At 46.5% G+C, this 25,107-nt stretch overlaps 1 protein-coding gene across 1 annotated transcript in view; it reads right to left on the bottom strand.

Moving 5' to 3' along the window:
• LOC142249689 (solute carrier family 2, facilitated glucose transporter member 11-like) overlaps window positions 1-25,107 on the bottom strand; it is a 98,733-nt gene that overhangs the window by 39,389 nt on the left and 34,237 nt on the right. Inside the window, exons 3-5 of the mRNA XM_075321533.1 lie at window positions 22,516-22,676; window positions 11,986-12,110; window positions 1,688-1,817 (exon numbers count right to left, since the gene is read on the bottom strand). Of these exons, the coding sequence (XP_075177648.1) occupies window positions 1,688-1,817; window positions 11,986-12,110; window positions 22,516-22,676 (416 nt within the window). The remainder of the gene's footprint in view (window positions 1-1,687; window positions 1,818-11,985; window positions 12,111-22,515; window positions 22,677-25,107) is intronic.

Genomic DNA, 25,107 nt, shown 5'->3' with positions numbered 1-25,107 from the left:
TAAATAATGATTAATTAAATAATTAAAGAAAAAAAACACAGCTTCGGTCCCCCCAATTTTGATACCCAGCCATGATAAAACCCACAGCTGGGAGCTGGTATTCTCAGGCTGGGGAGACCCAGCCTAAAAATAACAGCCTGCAGCCGCACAGGATTGTCGCATCCATTAGATGCGACAATCCCAGAACTTTACCTGGCTCTTTCCGATTGCTCTGGTGCAGTGGCAATTGGGGTTATATCAGGGGTTAATCGCAGCTCATAGCTGCGACTAAGCTCTAGATTGGTAATGGCAGGCATCTATGAGACCCCCCCCCCTTCACCAATCTGTAATAAGTGAAAAGAAATAAACACAAACACCGAAAAAATCCTTTATTATTTTTTTTTTAACAATTTTCACTATATGGTAAAACTGACCTGACAATATGATTCCCCAGGTCAGTGTGACTATGTTAATGCCAAAAATGAATAGTTTTCTTTCAATTTAAGTAATTAAAAAAAAATTCTGATGTTTATAAAAAAATTGTTGCTTTTGGTGCCATTTTCCGAGACTCATAATGTTTTTATTTTTCAAGATCTGGGGCTAAGTCTTGGCTTATTTTTTGCACCCAAAGTAATAGTTTTTCTTTTGGGTAGGTATAATGTTTTGATTGTCTCTTATTGCATTTATTGCAATGTTTCGGCGACTAAAAAATACAATTTTGGCGTTTTTATTTTTTTTTTTCATTATGCGCGCTTTACTGATTGCATTAATTTTATTTTATATTTTGATATAGCAGACATTTCTGAAAGCAGATATAAAAAATATGAAGGTTTTCTTTTAATTGTTTCATTTTCTATGGAACAAAAGAGGGGTGATTTGAACTTTTGTGGGTTTTTTTTATTTTTTTCATATTTTTAAAACTTCTTTCACAATGTATTCTATTTACTAGTTCCCTTAGGGGACTTGAAGCTGCAGTCATCCAATCGCTTGTGCTGTACAGAGTAGTGCTTATGCACAATGAGGACTTCCTATGAAAACCAGCTCGCAGATGGTGTTCACAGGAAGTTCGTCATGACCGACACAGGGGTTATCAGCTGACCCCCTGCGGTCATGACAACTCATTGACATGCCACGATCATGTCACGGGACCGCTGATAGGAGTGGGGAATGACGTGCTCTCCACCGGCGTGTTAAATCCCTCTATCAGAGATTGACGTTGGGAGTTACCTGGTTAACAGCCGTTGGCGGATTTCTGATTCACCCGCGGCTGTTAGAAGCACATGTTGGATGATCAGATCAGCCGACATGTGCAGAGAAAGACGCGGGCTTGGAATGCGAGCGCTCATTAAAGCAAGCAACACGATCTAGGACCTATAGGTTAATATTATATTTTAATGGTATGGATCTTGATCTAGTTGTTTTAATAAATAGTTATTTGTTCATTTACTTGTTAATCCAAAATAAACACAGTGGCCTTTTATTCCAAATTCTGCTGTTTCTGGTGTTCATTGTTTGCTCGGTGTTGGGGTGAGGGAAGAGTTGGCAGTTGTGGAATATAGCAACTCAAGGGTGCTGCAGTTTTTGGGTGTTTTGTGGTTGCATTTTGACTGCTCAATGTAAACACAGCCTAAACAGACATTCATAATTGAGATGTGGGCCATATCTAAAGCTTAACTAAAATATTTCTGTAACTTTAGAGGATCCATACCGTAAACCAACAATCTGACCCACCAAGATGCCAGCAGTCAAAAAAATATTAATTCCCACTGTTACTACGCCTCTTATGTTCTTAGGTGCTATTTCTCCCAGATATAATGGCTGCACACATATTCCAATACCTGGAAAAGAATGAGAACAACATTTTAAAAATCAGACTATTTAGAAAGAAACGGTAGGGAGAAAGGGAATGTGCTTTTATATATATATATATATATATATATATATATATATATATATATATATACAGTACAGACCAAAATTTTGGACACACCTTCTCATCTCTAGAATAACTGTTTAAAGGGAACCTGTCATCAGAAATTTCGCCCAAAAGCTAAAAGATTCCCCCTCTGCAGCTCCTGGGCTGCATTCTAGGAAGGTCCCTGTTATTATTGTGCCCCATGTGAGACCAAAATAAAGCCTTTATAAAGTGGTACCTTTTTGTATGCAGCTTCTGTAAATCCGACACGGGGGCGGGCTCTCTGCCGTCCGTTATTCTGCCTCCTGGTCCTGTATGCCGCCCCCATCGCTCCTTTCCATATCTGATGCACCGCCCACTGCTCCAGCCATCCCCGTGCATGCCCAGTGCCAGTCTCACAGGACTGTGCCTGCACACTGTGACTGCTGGTGATGTGTGCGCAGGCAAGTGATTATGGACGGGGCTGTGACTGTTATCAGCAAGTACCCGGCCATAATCTCTTGAGCGCGCAAACCTCTCCAGCGTCACACTGAGCTCAGTGTAGATGCTAGACTGTATGGGCTGCTTCCAGGGATGACGTCCCTTTGTCATGTGATAGGGGCGTGTTCGAAATACTATCACATGACAAAGGGACGTCATCCCTGGAAGCAGCCCATACAGTCTAGCATCTACACTGAGCTCAGTGTGACGCTGGAGAGGTTTGCGCGCTCAAGAGATTATGGCCGGGTACTTGCTGATAACAGTCACAGCCCCGTCCATAATCACTTGCCTGCGCACACGTCACCAGCAGTCACAGTGCTCAGTCCTGTGAGACTGGCACTGGGCATGCACGGGGATGGCTAGAGCAGTGGGCTGTGCATCAGATATGGAAAGGAGCGATGGGGGCGGCATACAGGACCAGGAGGCAGAATAACGGACGGCAGAGAGCCCGCCCCCGGGTCGGATTTACAGAAGCTGCATACAAAAAGGTAGAACTTTATAAAGGCTTTATTTTGGTCTCACATGGGGCACAATAATAACAGGGACCTTCCTAGAATGCAGCCCAGGAGCTGCAGAGGGGGAATCTTTTAGCTTTTGGGCGAAATTTCTGATGACAGGTTCCCTTTAAGAGGAGACTTTGTGCAGCAGGCCTTCAAGGTAAAATAGCTGCTAGGAAACTACTGCTATGGACAGGCAAGAAGCAGAAGAGACTTGTTTGGGCTAAAGAACACAAGGAATGGACATTAGACCAGTGGAAATCTGTGCTTTGGTCTGATGAGTCCAAATTTGAGATCTTTGGATCCAACCACCGTGTCTTTGTAGAAAAGGTGAACGGATGGACTCTACATGCCTGGTTCCCACTGTGAAGCATGGAGGAGGAGGTGTGATGGTGTGGGGGTGCTTTGCTGGTGACACTGTTGGGGATTTATTCAAAATTGAAGGCATACTAAACCAGCATGGCTACCACAGGATCTTGCAGCGGCGTGCTATTCCATCCAATTTGCGTTTAGTTGGACCATCATTTATTTTTCATCAGGACAATGACCCCAAACACACCTCCAGGCTGTGTAAGGGCTATTTGACTAAGAAGGAGAGTGATGGGGTGCTACGCCAGCTGACCTGGCCTCCACAGTCACCAGACCTGAACCCAATCAAGATGGTTTGGAGTGAGCTGGACCACAGAGAGAAGGCAAAAGAGCCAACAAGTGCTAAGCATCTTTGGGAACTCCTTCAAGACTATTGTAAGACCATTTCCGGTGACTACTTCTTGAAGCTCATCAAGAGAATGCCAAGAGTGTGCAAAGCAGTAATCAAAGCAAAAGGTGGCTACTTTGAAGAACCTAGACTATAAGACATATTTTCAATTTAACTCTTTTTTAAGTATTTCATTCCACATGTTTTAATTCACAGTTTTGATGCCATCAATGTGAATCTACAATTTTTAGAGTCATGAAAATAAAGAAAACTCTTTGAATGAGGTGTGTCCAAACTTTTGGTCTGTACTATATATATATATATATATATATATATAAAAAAAAAAATATATATATATATATACAGTGCCTACAAGTAGTATTCAACCCCCTGCAGATTTAGCAGGTTTACACATTCGGAATTAACTTGGCATTGTGACATTTGGACTGTAGATCAGCCTGGAAGTGTGAAATGCACTGCAGCAAAAAAGAATGTTACTTCTTTTTTTTTTTTTTTTTTTATTAAATTGTGAAAAGTTTATTCAGAGGGTCATTTATTATTCAACCCCTCAAACCACCAGAATTCTGTTTGGTCCCCTAAAGTATTAAGAAGTATTTCAGGCACAAAGAACAATGAGCTTCACATGTTTGGATTAATTATCTCTTTTTCCAGCCTTTTCTGACTAATTAAGACCCTCCCCAAACTTGTGAACAGCACTCATACTTGGTCAACATGGGAAAGAGCATTCCAAGGCCATCAGAGACAAGATCGTGGAGGGTCACAAGGCTGGCAAGGGGTACAAAACCCTTTCCAAGGAGTTGGACCTACCTGTCTCCACTGTTGGGAGCATCATCCGGAAGTGGAAGGCTTATGGAACTACTGTTAGCCTTCCACGGCCTGGACAGCCTTTGAAAGTTTCCACCCGTGCCGAGGCCAGGCTTGTCCGAAGAGTCAAGGCTAACCCAAGGACAACAAGGAAGGAGCTCCGGGAAGATCTCATGGCAGTGGGGACATTGGTTTCAGTCAATACCATAAGTAACGTAACTCCACCGCAATGGTCTCCGTTCCAGACGAGCACGTAAGGTACCTTTACTTTCAAAGCGTCATGTCAAGGCTCGTCTACAGTTTGCTCATGATCACTTGGAGGACTCTGAGACAGACTGGTTCAAGGTTCTCTGGTCTGATGAGACCAAGATCGAGATCTTTGGTGCCAACCACACACGTGACGTTTGGAGACTGGATGACACTGCATACGACCCCAAGAATACCATCCCTACAGTCAAGCATGGTGGTGGCAGCATCATGCTGTGGGGCTGTTTCTCAGAAAAGGGGCCTGGCCATCTGGTCCGCATCCATGGGAAGATGGATAGCACGGCCTACCTGGAGATTTTGGCCAAGAACCTCCGCTCCTCCATCAAGGATCTTAAGATGGGTCGTCATTTCATCTTCCATAAAGACAACGACCCAAAGCACACAGCCAAGAAAACCAAGGCCTGGTTCAAGATGGAAAAAATCAAGGTGTTGCAGTGGCCTAGTCAGTCTCCTGACCTTAACCCAATTGAAAACTTGTGGAAGGAGCTCAAGATTAAAGTCCACATGAGACACCCAAAGAACCTTGATAACTTGGAGAAGATCTGCATGGAGGAGTGGGCCAAGATAACTCCAGAGACCTGTGCCGGCCTGATCAGGTCTTAGAAAAGACGATTATTAGTTGTAATTGCAAACAAGGGTTATTCCACAAAATATTAAACCTAGGGGTTGAATAATAATTGACCCACACTTTTATGTTGAAAATTTATGAAAATTTAACTGAGCAACATAACTTGTTGGTTTGTAAGATTTATGCATCTGGTAATAAATCCTGCTCTTGCTTGAAGTTTGCAGGCTCTAACTTATTTGCATCTTATCAAACCTGCTAAATCTGCAGGGGGTTGAATACTACTTGTAGGCACTGTATATATATATATATATATATATATATATATATATATATATATATTTATTTATATATATATATATATATATATATATATATATATGCACTCACACAAACACAAGCATGAGAGTTTTTATTAATAAATCATTAAAGGGGTATTCCCATCGCCGAGATCTTGTCCCAATATCTAGTAATTATTATAATAAAAATTCTAGCAAATACCTCCAATTAGAAATGTAGTATAGCTTTCCCAGTTGCCTATGTCGCTTACCTCATGTGGAGGACTTTACAGTAGCTTAGGAATCCATGGTGATGACCACTTGCAACTAACCAACTGTCACTATATGCGTGGTCGTAACCCTGGATACCTAAGCTGCAATGCCCTGCACATTAGGTAAGCGACATAACTAATTGGGGGGACTATATTACATTTCTCATCGGAGGTGTTTGCTTCTATTATTTTTACACCTACTACATATTGGGATAGGATTTTGGAGATGGGAATACCATTTTAATAACTTGAAATGGAAATTAAGCTGCCTGACACCTATGTCGTCTAACATCATTGTCGAGGAAAAGTAGGGGGTCTCCCAACTTATGATGATTTAAGGTAGATTTCAGTATGTTGGATTTTTATCCACACATTTTAGTAATTTTCCACAAGGAAAAACAAGCATACCATGGATATTTACATCTTGTCATGTACTTTCACAGCAAATGTTGTCACTTCGAGTTTAGCAGGGGTGAAATCTTGTGAATCGGATTTTGCTGATGATTTGAATATTTATGTCCCATCTGAACCAATGGATGAGTTTATTTCCATTATTATTATTATTATTATTATTATTTATTATTATAGTGCCATTTATTCAATGGCGCTTTACAAGTGAGAGAGGGTATACGTACAACAATCATTAACTATACAAAACAGACTGGTATAGGAGGAGAGAGGACCCTGCCCGCGAGGGCTCACAGTCTACAGGAAATGGGTGAGGGTACAATAGGTGAGGACAGAGCTGGTTGCGTAGTGGTGTACTTGATGAGGGTTATTGTAGGTTGTAGGCTTGTTGGAAGACATGGGTATTCAGGTTCTTCTTGAAGCTTTCCACGGTAGGGGAGAGTCTGATATGCTGAGGTAGAGCATTCCAGAGTATGGGGGAGGCACGGGAGAAATCTTGTACGCGATTGTGGGAGGGGGAGATAAGAGAGGAGTAGAGAAGGAGATCTTGTGAGGATCTGAGGTTGCGTGCAGGTAGGTATCGGGAGACTAAGGGGTACTTTGCACGCTGCGACATCGCAGGCCGATGCTGCGATGCCGAGCGCGATAGTCCCCGCCCCCGTCGCAGCAGCGATATCCTTCTGATAGCTGCCGTAGCGAACATTATCGCTACGGCAGCTTCACATGGACTCACCTGTCCTGCGACCGTCGCTCTGGCCGGCGACCCACCTCCTTGTTAAGGGGGCGGGTCGTGCGGCGTCACTGCGACGTCACACGGCAGGCGGCCAATAGGAGCGGAGGGGCGGAGATGAGCAGGATGTAAACATCCCGCCCACCTCCTTCCTTCCGCATATCCTACGGAAGCCGCAGTGACGCCGGTAGGAGATGTTCCTCGCTCCTGCGGCTTCACACACAGTGATGTGTGCTGCCACAGGAGCGAGGAACAACATCGGACTGTTGCATCAGCGTAATTATGGATTACGCCGACGCTGCACCGATGATACGATTACGACGCTTTTGTGCTCGTTAATCGTATCATCGAGCCTTTACACACTACGATGTCGCATGCGATGCCGGAAGTGCGTCATTTTCAATTTGACCCCACCGACATCGCACCTGCGATGTCGTAGTGTGCAAAGCCCGCCTAAGTCACAGATGTAAGGAGGAGACAGGTTGTGGGTGGCTTTGTATGTCATGGTTAATGTTTTGAACTGGAGTCTTTGGGCGATGGGAAGCCAGTGAAGGGATTGGCAGAGTGGTGAGGCTGGGGAATAGTGAGGGGAGAGGTGGATTAAGCGGGCTGCAGAGTTTAGGATAGATTGGAGGGGTGCAAGAGTGTTGGACGTGAGACCACAGAGCAGGAGGTTGCAGTAGTCGAGGTGGGAAATTATGAGGGCATGCACTAATGTTTTTGCTGATTCTTGGTTAAAGAAAGCACAGATCCGGGAGATATTTTTGAGTTGTAGTCTGCATGAGGTGAAGAGGGCTTGGATGTGCAGCTTGAAGGATAGAGAAGAGTCGAGGGTTAGTCCAAAGCAACAAGCAACTAGCTTGTGAGACTGGGGAGAGTGAGCAGCCATCAGCTTTGATGGATAGGCTTGTTGGAGATGTTCAGTGAGGAGGAGGAAAGACAATGAATTCTGTTTTGTCCATGTTAAGCTTTAGGAATCGTGCAGAGAAGAAGGATGAAATAGCAGACAGACATTGTGGAATTTTGGTTAGTAGGGAGGTAATGTTAGATCAAGAGAGGTATATCTGTGTGTCATCGGCATAGAGATGATACTGAAATCCGTGGGACTCTATAAGCTGTCCCAGGCCGAAGGTGTAGATGGAGAACAGCAGGCGTCCAAGAACTGAACCTTGAGGGACACCGACAGATAGGGTGCGAGGTGACAAAGTGGTGTGAGAATGGGAGACGCTGAAAGTTTGGTTGGTTAGGTATGAGGAGATCCAAGATAGGGCCAAGTCTGTGATGCCCAGAGAGGAGAGAATCTGTAATAGGAGGGAGTGGTCTGCTGTGTCGAAGGCAGAGGACAGGTCCAGGAGGAGGAGGACAGACTAATGTCGCTTGGCTTTGGCAGTTAGTAGGTCATTGGTGGCTTTGGTTAGGGCAGTCTCAGTAGAGTGATGTGGTCGGAAGCTAGATTGTAGCTGGTCAAAGAGGGAGCAGGATGAGAGGTATGAGGACAATTCAAGATGGACATGCTGTTCCAGTAATTTTGAGGCATAGGGGAGAAGTGATATGGGGCGGTACCTAGACACAGAGGATGGGTCAAGGGAGGGCTTTTTGAGGATGGGTGTGATCGAAGCATGTTTAAAGCAAGAAGGGAATACATCAGTTGTTAGTGATAGGTTGAAGAGATGGGTTAGGGTCGGGATGAAGACTGTGGTGAGATTGGGGAGGTGGGATGGGAGTGGATCAAGCGGGGAGGTTGCAAGATGTGATCTTGAGAGTAGAGTGGAAGATGATCTTCTGTCATGGTGGAGAAGCTGGATTTGGAGGAAGAAGGCTGAGTAGATGTGAGAAGGGGCTGTGGTGATTGTTGGCCAAAGCTTGCTCTGATGTTGTTAATCTTCTGCTTGAAGAAAGAGGCAAAGTCTTCAGCTGAGATGAGATAGGGAGGTGGTGCTGGAGGACGGAGGAGAGAATTGAAAGTGTTGAATAGCTGTTTAGGGTTGTGAGAGAGAGAGGATATGAGGTATGAGAAGTAGGTTTGTTTTGTAGCAGTGAGTGTGGACTTGAAAATGGACTCATTATCTGCAATTAAGTGCTCAGTGGAATGAGACCTCTTCTATCTGCGCTCACAAATTCTGGAAGCCCTTCTCAGTTCTTTAGTCTGACCCGTGTGCCAGGGTTGCCTGTTGATTGTGCGGGTTTTGGTGTGTGTGAGGGGAGCAGCTAATTCGAGAGCTGCAGAGATGGTGGTGTTGTATAAAGTGGCAGCAGCATCTGCATCGTGTAAAGAAGCAATATCTGAGAGAGGGAGAAGGGACTCAGAGAGTGAATGTAAATCAAGGTGTTTGATATTTCTGCGAGGGTGTGAAAGTTTTTGGAAGGGGGGTTGCGTACTTGGAGAAAAGAGGGAAAAGAATGGGAGTAGGTTGTGGTCAGACAGAGGGAGAGGTGAGTTAGAGAGGTTAGATAGGGAACAGAGGCGAGTGAAGATGAGGTCCAGTGTGTGGCCATCTTTGTGAGTAGCTGCAGAAGACCATTGGGTGAGGCCGAAGGAGGAAGTGAGTGTTAGACGTTTAGAGACAGATGAGCGGGAAGTGTCAGTGTGGATGTTGAAATCACCCATGATGATAGTAGGGATGTCAGTGTAAAGGAAGTGTAGTAGCCAGCTGGTGAAATGTAACAGAGGTTGGCAGTGGAATTGGTGTAAAGGAGCATTGGTTGGACAGGAGCAAACCAACTCCTCCACCATGTTTGTTACTGAGGTGAGGGGTGTGAAACAGATGGAGACCATCATAACAAAGTGCAGCAGGAGAGGCTGTGTCAGAGGGGGTGAGCCAGGTTTCTGTGATGGCGAAGAAGGAAAGTTTATTAGTGATGAAAAGATCATGGATGTAGGAACGTTTGTTGCAGACAGAGCGAGCGTTCCATAGAGCTCCTGTTAGTGGGACTGGAAGAGCGAGGGCCGGGTGAATGGGTATAAGGTTAGAATGATTGTGAAAATTTGTCATAGAGCGTGGATGAGGGTTGGAAATGATAATAGGGATGTGGTGAGGTGGGTCAGGATTAGGATAGATATCTCCAGCAGTGAGGAGAAGCAGTGAGAGTGTTAGTAGGTGGGAGGAGGAGAGGCCATGAGGTGTTCATGTGTGTCTGGAGACACTGGGTGTAATGTGGAGGAACAGATGTGAGGAGAAGGTGAGGTGGGTGGGGAGGATGGAGTGAGAGATGAATAGTTCAGAACTGGGTTTAGGGATCAGAGGGGGCAGTAGAAACTGAAGTATTATAGGGGTGAAAGTGAACAGAAACAAACATTGTTTACAGTGTCATGTATCAAGTTACCTTCCGGTCATTTCTGGCCTAATTCTGGCCTAATTCAGTGCATCATACTTATATGGTGCATACTTCTCTTGGTGCAGACAAAATGTCGTGTGCAGACTTTTAAATACCCCAATATATCCACATAAAAGTGCAATCAGCTGTGAAGAAGTGGGGTGCAGCAAGAACCTCTTGGTCACTTCATCAAAGAAACCAGATGCAGCATAACATGGGCAGAGTAAACATAGGTCATAAAAGGAAGGTGAGGAACAGTGGGGAGGGGGTCCCATTGAGATGCTGGAGCATGCCAGGGATATATTGAAGCAAAGGAAGAACAGGTCCGACATATTGGGAAAGTAGGGTGGCTGATTTAACATACCAGATATTAGCACAAGTAGCAGAGAGAAGGGAGATCAGTTCAGTTCATGAGAAAGTAGGGTGGATGATTTAACATATCAGATATATTAAGAATAAAGTGTTAAACTACAACTTACCGGTGAGAAACAAAAAAGAGCATGTATACTGAGCCTCAATATGGTAAGTATGATAGGATTCATATGCCTTAGTTATATCACTGTGAGATATATGTTGCCGTGACGTGCAAATGTTGTGGGGGTGTCAGGGGGCCATAGTCGTTGGCAGAGGTGAGCCCCTGCTTTCAGGCAGTGTCTCTCTTCCATGCTGCACTCCTGCCACCTCCACAGTGCAACCATGAACACCACAGCTTCTCCTCCTCAGGACAAATTCAGACACGAAGTCCAGGATAACGTTTAACAATTCTTTACTGACAAACTCACACAGTTTCTGTGGAACACATCCACTGCGGGCACATAGCTGGAACATTACAGGCATGTTATGTTTGGTTTCTTTGCACTTTTTCCTACACACTGCTCCCTCCTGCATCAGCTACTATGGGACTGTCCGTTTCGCCCGGCAACACCACAGTGGCAGCTAGTAAATTCATGGAGTCCCACATGGATCTAATCGCATCCCCTCCCCCAAGGATTTGTTTCACCACCGGACGGAGGTCCGTCACCACTGTCTCTGTGATAATCCGTTCGCCCAGGTCTATGTTGCCTCACGTCTAGACCGGTCCTATTGGAGTCAGTTGCTTTCCAGAAATGCCACTAGAATCAAGGTCCACAACTCCAGAGTCGATCCGTGCCTATTTCTGCACCCGGTTACTGAAGAGTTTCCTTTGTCCACTTGATCTGGGTTTCAGGGGGTGACCCTGAGAGTCTGGCTAAATTACTCTGGGCTTTTCTGACTATACCTCCATCAGGTACAGCTTCTTCTCTCTACTCAATGGTGTCTCTATCTGACTAATCCCAACTATCAACTCTCTGTTGCTGGGCAGATTTAACCTTTAACTGCTTCAGCCCTGTTCTCCATCCCAACCCCATGCTAAGGGACCAGGGAGCAGTGACACCTAGTGGTGCCTGAAAACAGTGCATCCAAGAGCCCACACATATAACCAACATTTCCCATACATAAATACACAAAATAACCATAACATCTTCAGGGGCCTACAGGGCACAGGTCACCATCCTACACACTGGTCTCCAGTATGACTCTCCAGTTCAAGGCTCACATCCAGCATACTCAGACATCCGGAGCCTTATCTGACATTTTTTTTAGTATATGATCAAACCAAAGAAATAAATTATAGATTTAACCACATATCAATATAGAAATTCTAAAGTCATTGACTGATCTTTGCTTTACTATGGTATAACAGTATGTTGTATGAAATATTTGTCTCTATATGTTACCTGCATTAAGTCCTATCAAGAATCTCCCAACTATCAGAAATTCAAATAATCCAGTAAATTGTGCAGTTCCCATGAAGAGAGCAGCGAGAATTGCTGCCGCATTATTCACCAGGAGAGCGTGTTTCCTGCAATACAGATGAGCAGACAATTTAGCATCTACTAAAAATTCATGTAAATGATATTCGTTTGAAATACTACCGGCATAGACAAGTCTGATTTCTATTCATTTCACCTTTCATATTGTGCTTTATAGAGTGTAAATTGCAAGCAGGCCCTCACTCCTCACGTAACTGTTGGACTTTGTGTTACTCAGTAATGTCTTTAGAATCTGTACATGTCCTCACTTAATTGTAAAGTGCTGAGTAATATGTTGGCCCTATATAGATAAAACTATATTTATTATTATTAATCTCTTTCCACTTGAGGCAATCTAATATATAAAGCTGAATGTGTGTGTGTGTGTGTGTGTGTATGTCCGGGATTGGCATCTGCACTGTCGCAGCTACAGCCACAAAATTTTGCGCACTCACACGTCTGGACCCCGAGAGCATCATAGGCTATGTTTTGAGGGGAAATTTTAACTCCACGCTTTACAGTTATTCACCAAAAAACCTGCCTCCATTAAAGCAAATGGAGCTGGGAGCCACAGTGCAGCCAGAACTTCAGAAGAAAGCGCAGCCACGCCCTTATATGGAATGTTGGCGTGTCACAATGCAGCCAGGGAAAGAGACAGACACAGACAGGGAAAGAGGCAGACACAGACAGGGCTAAGAAACAGACATAGACAGGGTAAGAGTCAGACACAAAGAGACAGACACAGACAAAGAGACAGACTGACAGGGAAAGAGACAGACACAGACAAAGATAAAGAGACAGACACAGGGAAACAGAAAGACAGGGAAAGAAAGGGAAAGAGACAGACAGGGTAAGAGACAGACAAAGAGACAGACACAGGGAAAGAGACAGAGGGAAAGAGGGAAAGAGACAGACAGGGAAAGAGAGGGAAAGGAGGGAAAGAGACAGACAGGGAAAGAGACAGACAGGGAAAGTGACCGAGATAGATAGACAGACAGGGAAAGAGACAGAAAGACAGACAGGGAAAGAGATAGACAGACAGACAGGGAAAGAGATTGTGACAGACGGAGAAAGAGACAGAGACAGTCAGAGACAGACATAGAAAGAGACAGACAAAAGGCCACATCTCACTAAGCAACATCGCTAGCAACACCGCTGCTGATGCACGACGTTTGTGACGCAACAGCGATGTTCTTAGCGATGTTGCTGTGTATGACATCCAGCAACAACCTGGCCCCTGCTGTGAGGTCGCTGGTTGTTGCTGAATGTCCTGGACCATTTTTTAGTTGTTGCTCTCCCACTGTGAAGCACACATCGCTGTGTGTGACAGCGAGAGAGCAACAACTGAATGTGCAGTGAGCAGGGAGCCGGCTTCTGCGGACGCTGGTAACCAATGTAAATATCGGGTAACCAAGAAGCCCTTTCCTTGGTTACCCGATATTTACCTTCGTTACCAGCGTCCACCGCTCTCACGCTGTCAGTGCCGGCTCCCTGCTCCCTGCACACATAGCCAGACTACACATCGGGTAATTAACCCGATGTGTACTCTGGCTAGGAGTGCAGGGAGACAGCGCTAAGCGGTGTGCGCTGGTAACCAAGGTAAATATCGGGTTGGTTACTCGATATTTACCTTAGTTACCAAGCGCAGCATCGCTTCCACGCGTCGCTGCTGGCTGGGGGCTGGTCACTGGTTGCTGGTGAGATCTGCCTGTTTGACAGCTCACCAGCAACCCGTGTAGCGATGCTCCAGCGATCCCTGCCAGGTCAGGTTGCTGGTGGGATCGCTGGAGCGTCGCTTAGTGTGACGGTACCTAAAGAGATAGAGAGAGAGACAGAGAGATATATACAGAGGGGGAGACAGACATTATAATTACATTAATATCTATTTGTTTTGTGGTTATTGTGTGCAGAATACATTTTTGTTAATACATTCTATTTTGTTAACAGCAGTTATTAACCCGGGCGAAGCCGGGTAGTACAGCTAGTACTACTCTATTATTCGGTGAGTTTTTGCAGATTTTCTGCATTTCTATTAGGTGATTAGGTGTTACTTTTCATTACGTTTTCTTTGAGTGTGTTTTTATCTGGTTTTCGATGCTGCGGATTTTGTCTCCTTTTGGTATATCATGCTTCATTACTTATAAAATGCATACAGCTGCACAATGAAAAGCCAAAAATGTATAAGGGAAAATATGGTACTGCATTACTGCAAAAGTGAGATATTTAGTTTATGTGTCGCGGGTGGAGGAGGGGACGCTGCGCTCTCCCACTGCTCGGGTCCGGCCGCTGCTGCTGCGGCTGCCGCTACTGCTTGGTGGTGGCTCGAGCGGTGGGCCGGATCCCGGGGACTCGAGCGGCGCTCCTCGCCCGTGAGTGAAAAGGGGCTTGGGATTGGATTGTGGGGATTTGGTTATTGTCCGTGACGCCACCCACGGTTGTGGTGATATTGGTGACACCACCGCTGCTCTAGACGGGGATCCCGGGAGCGGTGACAGGGAGCAGCTTTGTTGTTAGTTCTCCCCTCCGTGGGTAGGGGGTTGGTTGTCCCGGGACCCGGTGATGGGGTAGGGATGGATGACAGGCGGGTTACAGGGCCTGGTGAGGTGCAGGGTCGCGGGGGCAGCGCTGTGCCGCACGGCACAGTGGTACTCACTCAGCCAATGATGAGGACACAGTTCTCGATAAAACACACGGCTGGGTGGACGGGTCCCACAGACGGCTGCGGTGTTGTTTCTCCCGGCAGGTTGATGGTGACTGCCTTTCCCTGCACCTGTGTACTGTAAACGGTTCCAATGGGTTCCCACCGGTAACCCGCTCCCCAGCTTGGATATGGGCTGGAGGAGCCCCTTTTGCCCGCAGGCTCTGGCCCTGGGAACTTTAGCCTTGGCGGTGACTGTGTTTCCCTCTCTCGGTTGGACTGTTGCCTTCTGTCGGGGCTTGGCTGCTGGGAAACCCAGGAGGTTCCCTTCGCTAACGAATTTGGCAAATTCATGGCGACTCCTAGCCTTGCCGGGGTCCGTAAGCCCCTGCCAGATGGTGCTGGCTTCTCTTTGCGTACCGGTCCGGTACCGCCGGGCCACCGCCCGTCCACGGTCTTTACGGTAAGCTCCAATAGGCCACTCCTGCAGACGGTCACCACCGTCTGCCAACCTTGCTGATCCGTCCGGGCCACACACCCGGACCAACTTCAGGCTGCTCTTCTACTACTTTCCTTCCTTCCACTTTCAACTCAAAACTGATCTGTCTGCTCTTCCCGCCTCCAGGACTGTGAACTCCTTGGTGGGCGGGGCCAACCGCCTGGCCCACCCCCTGGTGTGGACATCAGCCCCTGGAGGAAGGCAACAAGGGTTTTTATCTGACTTTGGTGTGCCTGACCGGGAGTGTGGGGTGTGTTGGTGTTGTTCTCTGTGGCCCCTGGCTTGTCCAGGGCGCCACATATGTATTGGCCAATGCATGTGTGACGCCCCTGCACTAGTCAGGGTGTCATAGGGAACTGCACTCCTGTCCTTATAGTGCAGAACCCACCCTCCTTGGTTCCAGGTTCCACCCAGTGGTATTGCTAACAATCGCATTCAAACCCCCAATCCACACTCACACCAGTACAGGACAGACATGCCAGTGGGTAGGTCTAGATAGGGCCGCCACTAGGAATTTCAGGGCCCCATACTGGCAAAATTTTCGGGCCCCCTTGGGACTCCGCCCAGGCTCCACCCCAGCTCCGTCTCCACCTCTCAAATTTCCTACAATCTTACTGCAACTCTTGCAAAAACATGTATGTATGATATACATATATACACAGACAGACAGTATACACAGACAGATAGTACACACACACGGTATACACACAGGTGGTATACACAGACAGACGGTATACACAGACAGACAGATAGTATACACAGACAGACAGAACGTATAGACAGACAGACTGTATACATAGACAGACTGTATACAAAGACAGACAGACTGTATGCACAGACAGACTGTATACAAAGACTGTATACACAGACAGACTGTATACACAGACTATATGCACAGACAGACTGTATACACAGAGACCGACAGACTGTATACACAGACAGGCTGTATACACAGATAGACTGTATACACAGAGACAGACAGACTGTATACACAGACTGTATACACAGACAGACTGTGTACACAGACAGACTGTATACACAGACTGTGTACACAGAGACAGACAGTCTGTATACACAGACAGGCTGTATACACAGACAGACTGTATACACAGACTGTATACACAGAGACAGACTGTATAAACAGATAGACTGTATACACAGACAGACTGTTTATACAGACTGTATACACAGACAGACTGTATACATAGACAGACAGACTGTATACTACACAGACAGACTGTATACAGACAGACTGTATACAAAGACAGACAGAATGTATACACAGACTGTATACACAGACAGACAGACTGTATACACAGACAGTATATAAAGACAGACTGTATACACAGACAGATAGTATACACAGACAGGCAGACTGCATATACAGACAGACAGTTTATACATACAGATAGTATACACAGAAAGACAGTATACACAGACAGACACAGTATATACAGACAGACAGTATATACAGACAGATAGTATACATAGACAGACAGTATACACAGATAGTATACATACACAGACAGGTACACATTGCACACTATACAGGACACACATACTGTATCTTATACATAACACATACAGACAGCACATAACACATGATTCACATGATACTCACCTTCCCGTGATGCATTTCAGTGCCCTCCTGCACATCTAGCTGAGGCAAGGCAGGGGCTGTGGGCGGCAGGCCCCCCCCAGTCTGAGGTCAACGCCGCTCCCGCACCCGCGTCTAAGATTAGCAGTCCCCCTGGCTTAGATCAGCAGCGCCCCCCCCTCTGGACTGAGATCAGCGGGCCCCCCCCCTGAGATCAGTGGCACCCCAGGCTAAGATCAGCACCCCCCCTTCAGGCTGAGATCTGTAGGCCCCCTCCCTAAGATAAGCGGCCCCCCAGGCTAAGATCTTCGCTCCCCCGCTCCTCCGGGCTGAGATCAACGAGTGGGCACCCCGGCAGAGATCAACGGGCGGGGTGGGGTGAGTTGGGCCACTCCATCCCCACCCGGTGATTGTCTTCAGCTCACAGCGCTTACCTGTCCCGCTGGCTGCCGCGTCTTCCACCTCTTCCGCTGTTACCTGCAGGAGTGTAATGAGGTCTCAGAGTGATTACCTCACCACACTGCTGCAAGGCCCAGTGATGACACGCCAGGGCCCTGCTCAGCTTCAATGACCCTGCCTGCACTCCACCACATGGCTAATTTGCATGCTCTGCCCTGTCGCATGCAAATTAGTCATGTAAGGAAGTGAAGTGACACCGCTGGGCCCCTCTGCTGCTGCTGTGACTCGGGCCTGGTGAAGAGGAGGGGCTCGTCCTGCAGTTGGCTTAATAAAGCTAAGTAATTACCCCGGGCCTGTCCGGGCCCCCTACACCAGGCACAGTAGTAATGCCCTGATGGCGGCCCAGGGTCTAGAGAGGAAAGAGCCGCCCACCAAAGGGTTAAGCAGACTGGTGGGAGGTGACAAGTCAGTCGGCTCCAGGGGAGCAAAGGAAGAGGAAGAGTAGTAGAAACTCTCAAAGGGAGAGGGACCAGGGGTTGGAGCCCCCAGGAAAAGTGAATTAGTGGCCCCCATAGTGGGCTGAGGAGCCGAAGCTCCCGAGAGGTCAGACTAAATTGGGACACAGCAAAAGCAATACTATTGGGAGTGGATACCTGGGCGTGCTCTCCTTCCCAAGCAGCAGTAGTGCACTGGGACTTTTGGTTTACCTACAGCATGTGTGTGTAATGACTTTACGAAACATCATTCAGCACCACGACTACTGGTCTGAGTGAGTACTGGGTCATCCCCCTGCTTCCAGCAAGCCTACGCTCCCCTGCAAAACCCCCATCATCTAGAGCCCCGGGGCCTTCCCTACCTGTGGAGGGTAACGTCATCTGGCTGCCCCCATTCCATCACCCCGGGTACTCCCAATGGCAGCGGCGGTACTCCCCGTTACCGCACACCACGAGTGGCGTCACAAATTATAATCTAATCCCCTGTAAATAATCCCCTATTACATTTTAGAGTGACCCTGAGCCCCCGGAGCCTTGAGCAACAAGTAGCGACACCAGGATCCGAGCGGTTCGACTGCTGCTGAGGTGGTACACATGTAAGCCTGGAAATCAACGGCAAGGTAATCTCTGTAATCCGGGAACCTAACTGAAATGCCACTATCTAGGTTAAAAACATCCATATCTGGGCAAAATGCCACTATTTGGACTACAAACCTTCATGTATGGGTAGCTAGACACCTACTATAAAGGTTATGCACACAGCCTGGTTATAGGGCGGAGTGCTCAATCAGAAAGAGACTCACTACAAATATCCAAAAAATACATGGAGGTTTGTAGACCAAATAGTGGTATTTGCCCAGGCACAGATGTTTTTAACCTAGATAGTGGCATTTAAGTTAGGTTCCTGGATTACAGAAATTACCTTGTTGTTGGTTTCTGGGCTTACATGCATTGGCCAATACATGAACTAAATATCTCTCTTTTGCAGTAATACAGTACCAGATTTTCCCTTGTACATTTTTGGCTTTTTAGTGTGCAGCTGTATGCATTTTATAGTTACTATGTTTTTTCAGCTCGCACCTGTTCACATTTGTTGTATGTGCGGGTCAGTTTTTTGGATATATGCTTTATTACTTAGGTTTCATGAGATTAATATGCTAGTTCCTGGTATTTGTCCTTGACAAAACTTTATTGATACATCATTTGAAGATTATATGCTTGCATTTTTTAACTACAGTTTTCCACATCAAATGCAATTCTGTGGGGAAAATATGCACATTAAACTCAGTGTACCTGCAGGAGGAATTGACAGGTTGTGGATTTAAAGCATGCACTGCAGGTCAGGTTACTCTGCTACAATAACAACAAAACACATACTGGCCATGACATTTCAATAAATCTTATCCACTTTGCTGGAACTGTGAGTTTTTGATGCTGCTGATTTTCTTATTGCATTTTTGGTGCGTTCTGCCAGGAGATGCAGATTTCATGCAGATTTCTGCAACTTATTTTTGCACCAAATCTGTATCTCCTGGCAGAACGCATCAAAACCGCATTGCGTTTTTGGTACAACTTTCTGCCAGGAGATGCAGATTTTCTGCAACCAAATACTCAATGTGCACACATAGCTTTAGTCAGTAATCCAGCATTAGGTTCATTGAGTGCACCTCAGGTGAGTTCATAGAGTTCACCTGAGGTCACAGCTGGGGTACCATGGGAACCGCCAACTGTGAACGCACGTGAATTCACTGATGTCACCATGCTGCCAGCTGTGGCTCTATCAGTGTGTTCCGCAGGCTGCAATGATTGGTCACATTTTCTAATTTGACCACGCACTGCGACCTTAGATATAGCAGAGGTGGGATAGTCGTGGTGTGGATTAAGTCAGACCTGCAAGGGTGTTTTAGAGGTTAATAAAATGGAGGAAGAGGGTGTTTTTTGTTTTTAAATAAAAGATATTTCTTTGTGTTTATTTCTATTTACTTACATGATTAGTAATGGGGAGAGTCTCATAGATCCCTTCCCATTACTAATCTCTGGCTTCATGAAAGCTGTGATATTTTAATCCTATAATATACCCCAATTGCCTCCGCACCATGGTAATGAGCTGGGTAAAGCACCAGAATTGGCGCATCTAATGGATACGCCAATCCTTGGGTAACTGGAGCATGCTATTTTGAGGATTGAGAGGGCTCAATAACCATGAGCCTGCCCAGTGTCAGAATACCAGTTCCAAGCTCTCTGCTTTGTCTCAGCTGGGTCTCAAAGTTGGGGGGTCACCGTATGCCGATTTTTAAAATTATTTATTTAAATAATTTAAAAAAGCCACATGGGGTCCCTTATATTTTGATACACAGCCAAGATAATGCACACAGCTGGGGGCAGCAGCTTGTAGCTGTCTGCTTTATCTGCACTGGGTATCAAAATAGGGGAGACCCTACGCCATTTTTTTCAACTTATTTATAGATTTTTACACTCCACTTTGGGGACCCAGACGGCTAGTGTGAGGGTAACGAATCACAGTTGCTGGCAGTCTGACTGCAACTAATTACAGACACTGTCACAGAGGTTGGTGGGGAAACAGTGAATATTAATGAGATTTAATGAACGCACAGGAAGCAGTGTGACAACCATGTAGAAACTCTAAGTATAACTAAGCTTTAAAACCCATTTTGCTTTCTTTTGCAGCCCCTTTGCCCTTACTAACACCCTTTAAAACACTTAAATTTGGGTTCCCAAAACTTATATGGGGTTTAGTGACTGGGGTCAAGTTTGGCAGGACCCGCTGAACCCGAATATCGGTGGGTTCGCCCATCTCTAGTCCTGAGTGCTTAGAATTTAGTCTTCAGGTTTGCCTGCCCAAGGAAGCAATGATAGTAAAAACGGAATCCTTCCAAATATTTATGCCTGCAGCAATGTGAAGGAATGAAAAAAAAAATTCAGAAATAAGAGAGATGCTTAAAATTGCCCACATTTTTGTCGTCTGCTGCTGCTTTGGGCAAAACATAGAAGGAAAATATGGAGCTAAAATTTGCTCAAGTAGCCTAGCCTATGGCCATGTAGCATTCGTATTACTGGAACAACACCCCGACCTCCCACCATTTTTTGTTTATTTAATTTCACAGCAGTAGAACCATAGGGGAGTTGCTTCAGGCACCCATATTTTTGCCATGTGAAATAGGTAGAAGTGAAATATATGTGACGCCCCTGGACTATTCAGGTCGTCACAGGGTACTGCACAAACTATTCTCCTGTGCAGTATTTAACCCCTCATGGTTCTGGGTCTCTATCCTGCAGTGTTGCCTCCATCAGCATTCACAAACTCTAGATATACTTTGCACCACACCTGTTAGGCACACCAATGGGCTGCTTAAGCAGGAATAGGGCCGACCCTCGAGCTGTGAGGAGCTCTGAGGAAGCTGGGAGTTGGAGCTCCCAGGAGAGAGAGGAAAACTAGGTTGCAGACGGTAGTCTGGACCTTGAGGAGTCGGACCCCCGGTCGCAGGGGATTGGGGCTAGGTGACTGGGACTTGTCAAGAAGGATGGTCAGCAGCCTGGTCCTATCACCGATCCGGGACCAAAGGCACGACGGGGTACACGGAACCCTAGGTCGCGAAGAAGCTTCAGGCAACCCGGCAATTAACCTGAGGAGAATGGAGCCTTTATGGACTTCTTCCCACCAGCTCCAGAATCGGGGCACTAGCGCAATGAGAGGGATAGGGCTTTCCAAACAAGCAGCCCACTGACATCCCAAGCGTGAGCCCTGAAAGCAGGCTCCTCCACTTAGCCATAGTGGGGAGCGGGGCCCGGATAGCTCCAAGCTACTGGACCACAACGGACACTCTAAAATTTAGTAACAGGAGGCAGGTTACAGACTACCAGAGACACTGCAGGGGACGGGACCCGGACGAGCTCCCATTGAAAGGCAGCGGTATCCAGAGACTTGGTTTACCTAGTTGTCAGCGTCTGCTTCACTGCTGAGTGAGTACCTGACTGACCCCTGCACCGTGTCCCCGCATCACCATCCAGAGTCCCGGGGCCTACCCCTACCCGTGGAGGGCAATGTCACCTAGCTGCCCCACTCCATCACCCCTGGTACTCACAGCGGCGGTACTCCCAATTACTGGACACCACGGGTGGCGTCACGAACTATACTAAATCCCCTGTAACTATCCCCTTCTTCATTTTGAGTGTGGCCCCTAAGCCCCCGGGTCCGGAGACCCTCGAGGCACGAACGAACACTACCCCCGGATCCGAGCGGTTCGATCCGCTGCTGGGGCGGCACATACTCATCTCACCATTTTTATCCAAGCATAGAACAACAGGACTGAACACAAACATAAACCTGCAGCACACAAAATGCTCACCAAGAATATTCTCAGTGCAGGATAAATATTCTGCACATTCCCTCTTATATTAAACTATTAATATATCAATTGGTATTGTATTTGTTTATTTCCTTTTCCACCCTTATTCCTATATGTCGATATTGTCCTATGCTTGTTTGACAATATCTAAAGCAGATCTGTCATCAGAATTCACAAAAAAATGAATACATTATTACATATATCTTTCACACCTGATAAGGCTGTTGTACTTCCTTTGAAAATCCTTATTAGATTGACTCTAAAGTAAAATCAGCATTTTACAAGTCCAAATGAAGCTGATGATGAAACAGACATACTGATATTGAACTTCAAAGTAAGTACACTTGTCTCATCAGGTATAACAGCTATATTTTTTACTATAAGCAGTTTGTATTATGAAAGCTGGTGACAGATGTGCTTAAAATATAGATTCCCAAAATGAATTAGTAAGCTTTTCTTACCTGCCAAGACTTCCTGCTGCATGACCACCAACAAATGTTCCGAGGAGACCTCCTATTGTAAATGCTGAGACAATTACCGACCAGATGAGGGTTAGAAGATCTTCATCTAAATGTGAGTTGTAGCGTGTATACCAGGTCTCATTAATGAACTTGTTTATATGCTGTAAGGAAGTCAACGAGAAACGTCAAAAGAAAAATAACCCGGCATTTGCTGTAAACTGCATATATACTCCTGTACTGATAATGTACCGCCCCCGTGCCAGCGGCCGAGCCGCTCGGATCCAGAGCGGCTGTGGCTCGAGGGGTCTCCGGATCCAGGGGGGTCCGCGCGGACACTCGAATTAAAAGAAGAGGGGGGGGATATGTACAAGGAAGTTAGAAAGTTCGTGACGCCACCCATGGTGCGTGGTAATGTGAGGGACCACCGCTGCTGTTGGGGAGCTCGGTGACGATGGTGCAGCAGCCGGATGTTAACCCCTCCGTGGGTAGGGGGTTTGTGTCCCGGGGCCCGTTGGATTGTTGGTGCTAGGGGTGCTGTAGGAGATAGGAAAAGGGGTTCCCAGTGTACTCACTCAGTCCAGGAATAACAACACCGACAGCTTGTAAACCAGAGTTCTGAGCACCACTGCAGCTTGTAGGGAGCACGCTTGGGTCTGTGCTCTCGGTGTTGCTGTTAGCCTGTGGCCCTTTCCTTGGCACCTTTGTCTCTATTTGGACCCTCAGGTATAAAACTCTTTGGGTCCCACTCACCCGTATGGCTAACGGAGTGAGCTTGCTCTCAGGGTTCACGCGTAGGATTTCTTTGGACTGTAGTGGGAAAGTCCTATCCCATCGGTGCGCTAGTACCTCGATTTTGGAGCAGGCTGGTGATGAATCTTGAAGTCTTCACCCCCATCGGGTAAATTACCGGAACGCATGAAGCTACTTTACGGCCTAGGGTCCACGTACCCCGTCGTGCCATGGCCCCTGCCCGGTGATAGCTCAAGGCCGCGGGCTACCCTCCTCGGCAGTCTGTGCCCCTTGACACAATCCCCTGCGACCGGGGTTCCAGCTCCTACCAGGCCCAGACCAACGTCTGCCACATAGTAACTACAGGAGCCCTGCTCCAGGCCGGTGACCTCTCTCTCTCAGGGAGTCACCTGCACCTCTTTCCTCTCCTGGCTCACTTCACTCTCTCCCCTGCTCCACTGTCACTTTCTCACTTTCCCCTACCAACCCCCCGTCTGGGCGGCCTTATTCCCTTCAGGCCCCCCAATGGTGTGTCTGGTGGTTACAGTGTAAAGTGTTCCTAGGATTTTGATTGGCTAAGCTGTTAGCAACACCAAAGGACCTGGACCTGTAACCAAGGAGGGTGGATACCGTGCAGAAGGGCAGATTGCACGATATCCTGTAACGATCTGATAGGCCAGGGCATCACAATAACATAAGATGTTTTAGTCTATTAATTTTATTATATACTGATTTAGTTTATATTATTTTCTTGCATATTCCACTGTATATATGTGGCCACTTTGAAACACCTCTCTACGATGCATGTTATGCGTCCTACATTTCTACCATTGTCCAGAGCTCTGTCCTCACATAGGTCATTTGAAGCAACCATCCATCCTGGGCATGAAAAGTGACTACAAGTTTCACTGGTACTGTCACCTGTTGCCCTATGTTTGCTCCCAGATACCTCCACCTCTCAGAATGCCTTTCCATTCCTCCTGCATCCAAATTAGCCTTGACAGTGGCATTAGGAGCGCAGTGGTACATCTGAACTAAACCTTTCCCTGCCTTCCCTATTCCAAAGGACAGGAAAGGCAGGGAAAGTGTGGTTTATGCTTACTACTGGACTACTCATGCCACTGCAGCTACCATTTGGAAAGCAGAAATAGGCAGTGATGGTCTGAGGATGTAGCAAGAGGCAAATCGATGGCACGACCTAGAGTGACTATACCTGAGAAGTGTGTAGTCATTTGTTCAATACCAGGTTGGAGGGACACTTTAAAAACAGATTTTTTTTCAGTAATTATCTATACAGTGTGTCCACCCATACCCTGTCCACCACCATTAACTTGAGAACGGCGGAAGCTATAGGCATAGAAGTGGTGTCTAGGTATAGTAAAGTAGCCATGCGCTACGCAATGAAACCCCCTATAGCACCACCTGGTGGAAAACAACGGAGTTAGCATTTTTATCTCGAACACAGAATGAGATAGAGAAAAAAAGTGAACTACAAAGTTGTAGGGCATCATCAATTCAATATAAATCGACACCTCGCATACAGAAATGCTACGATATGAAACCCATGACCCCCCCAAAAACATTGAATGCTGGTCACGCATATGGCGCTCATTTAACTTTGATGCTCAAAGTGGCCACCGTCAGCTGCAATGCACATCTGGACTCTGGACAGCATACTGTATCTTGCTGCACATTGTGAAATATGGTAGGTGACTTGTTTGCACAAGCATCTGTGATACGTCGTCGTAGGTCCTGCAATGTTGGTGGAGTGGACGCATACACCTGCTGTTTGATATGACCTCACAGAAAGAAGTCCAATGTGGTCAGGTCAGGTGAGCGTGGAGGCCACTCCATGCAGCCACC

This window comes from Anomaloglossus baeobatrachus, chromosome 1 (genome assembly GCF_048569485.1).
Source record: "Anomaloglossus baeobatrachus isolate aAnoBae1 chromosome 1, aAnoBae1.hap1, whole genome shotgun sequence".
Taxonomy (NCBI): domain Eukaryota; kingdom Metazoa; phylum Chordata; class Amphibia; order Anura; family Aromobatidae; genus Anomaloglossus; species Anomaloglossus baeobatrachus.
Note: the sequence above shows the minus strand (reverse complement) of the source record. Positions and strands in the feature narration are given on the sequence as shown.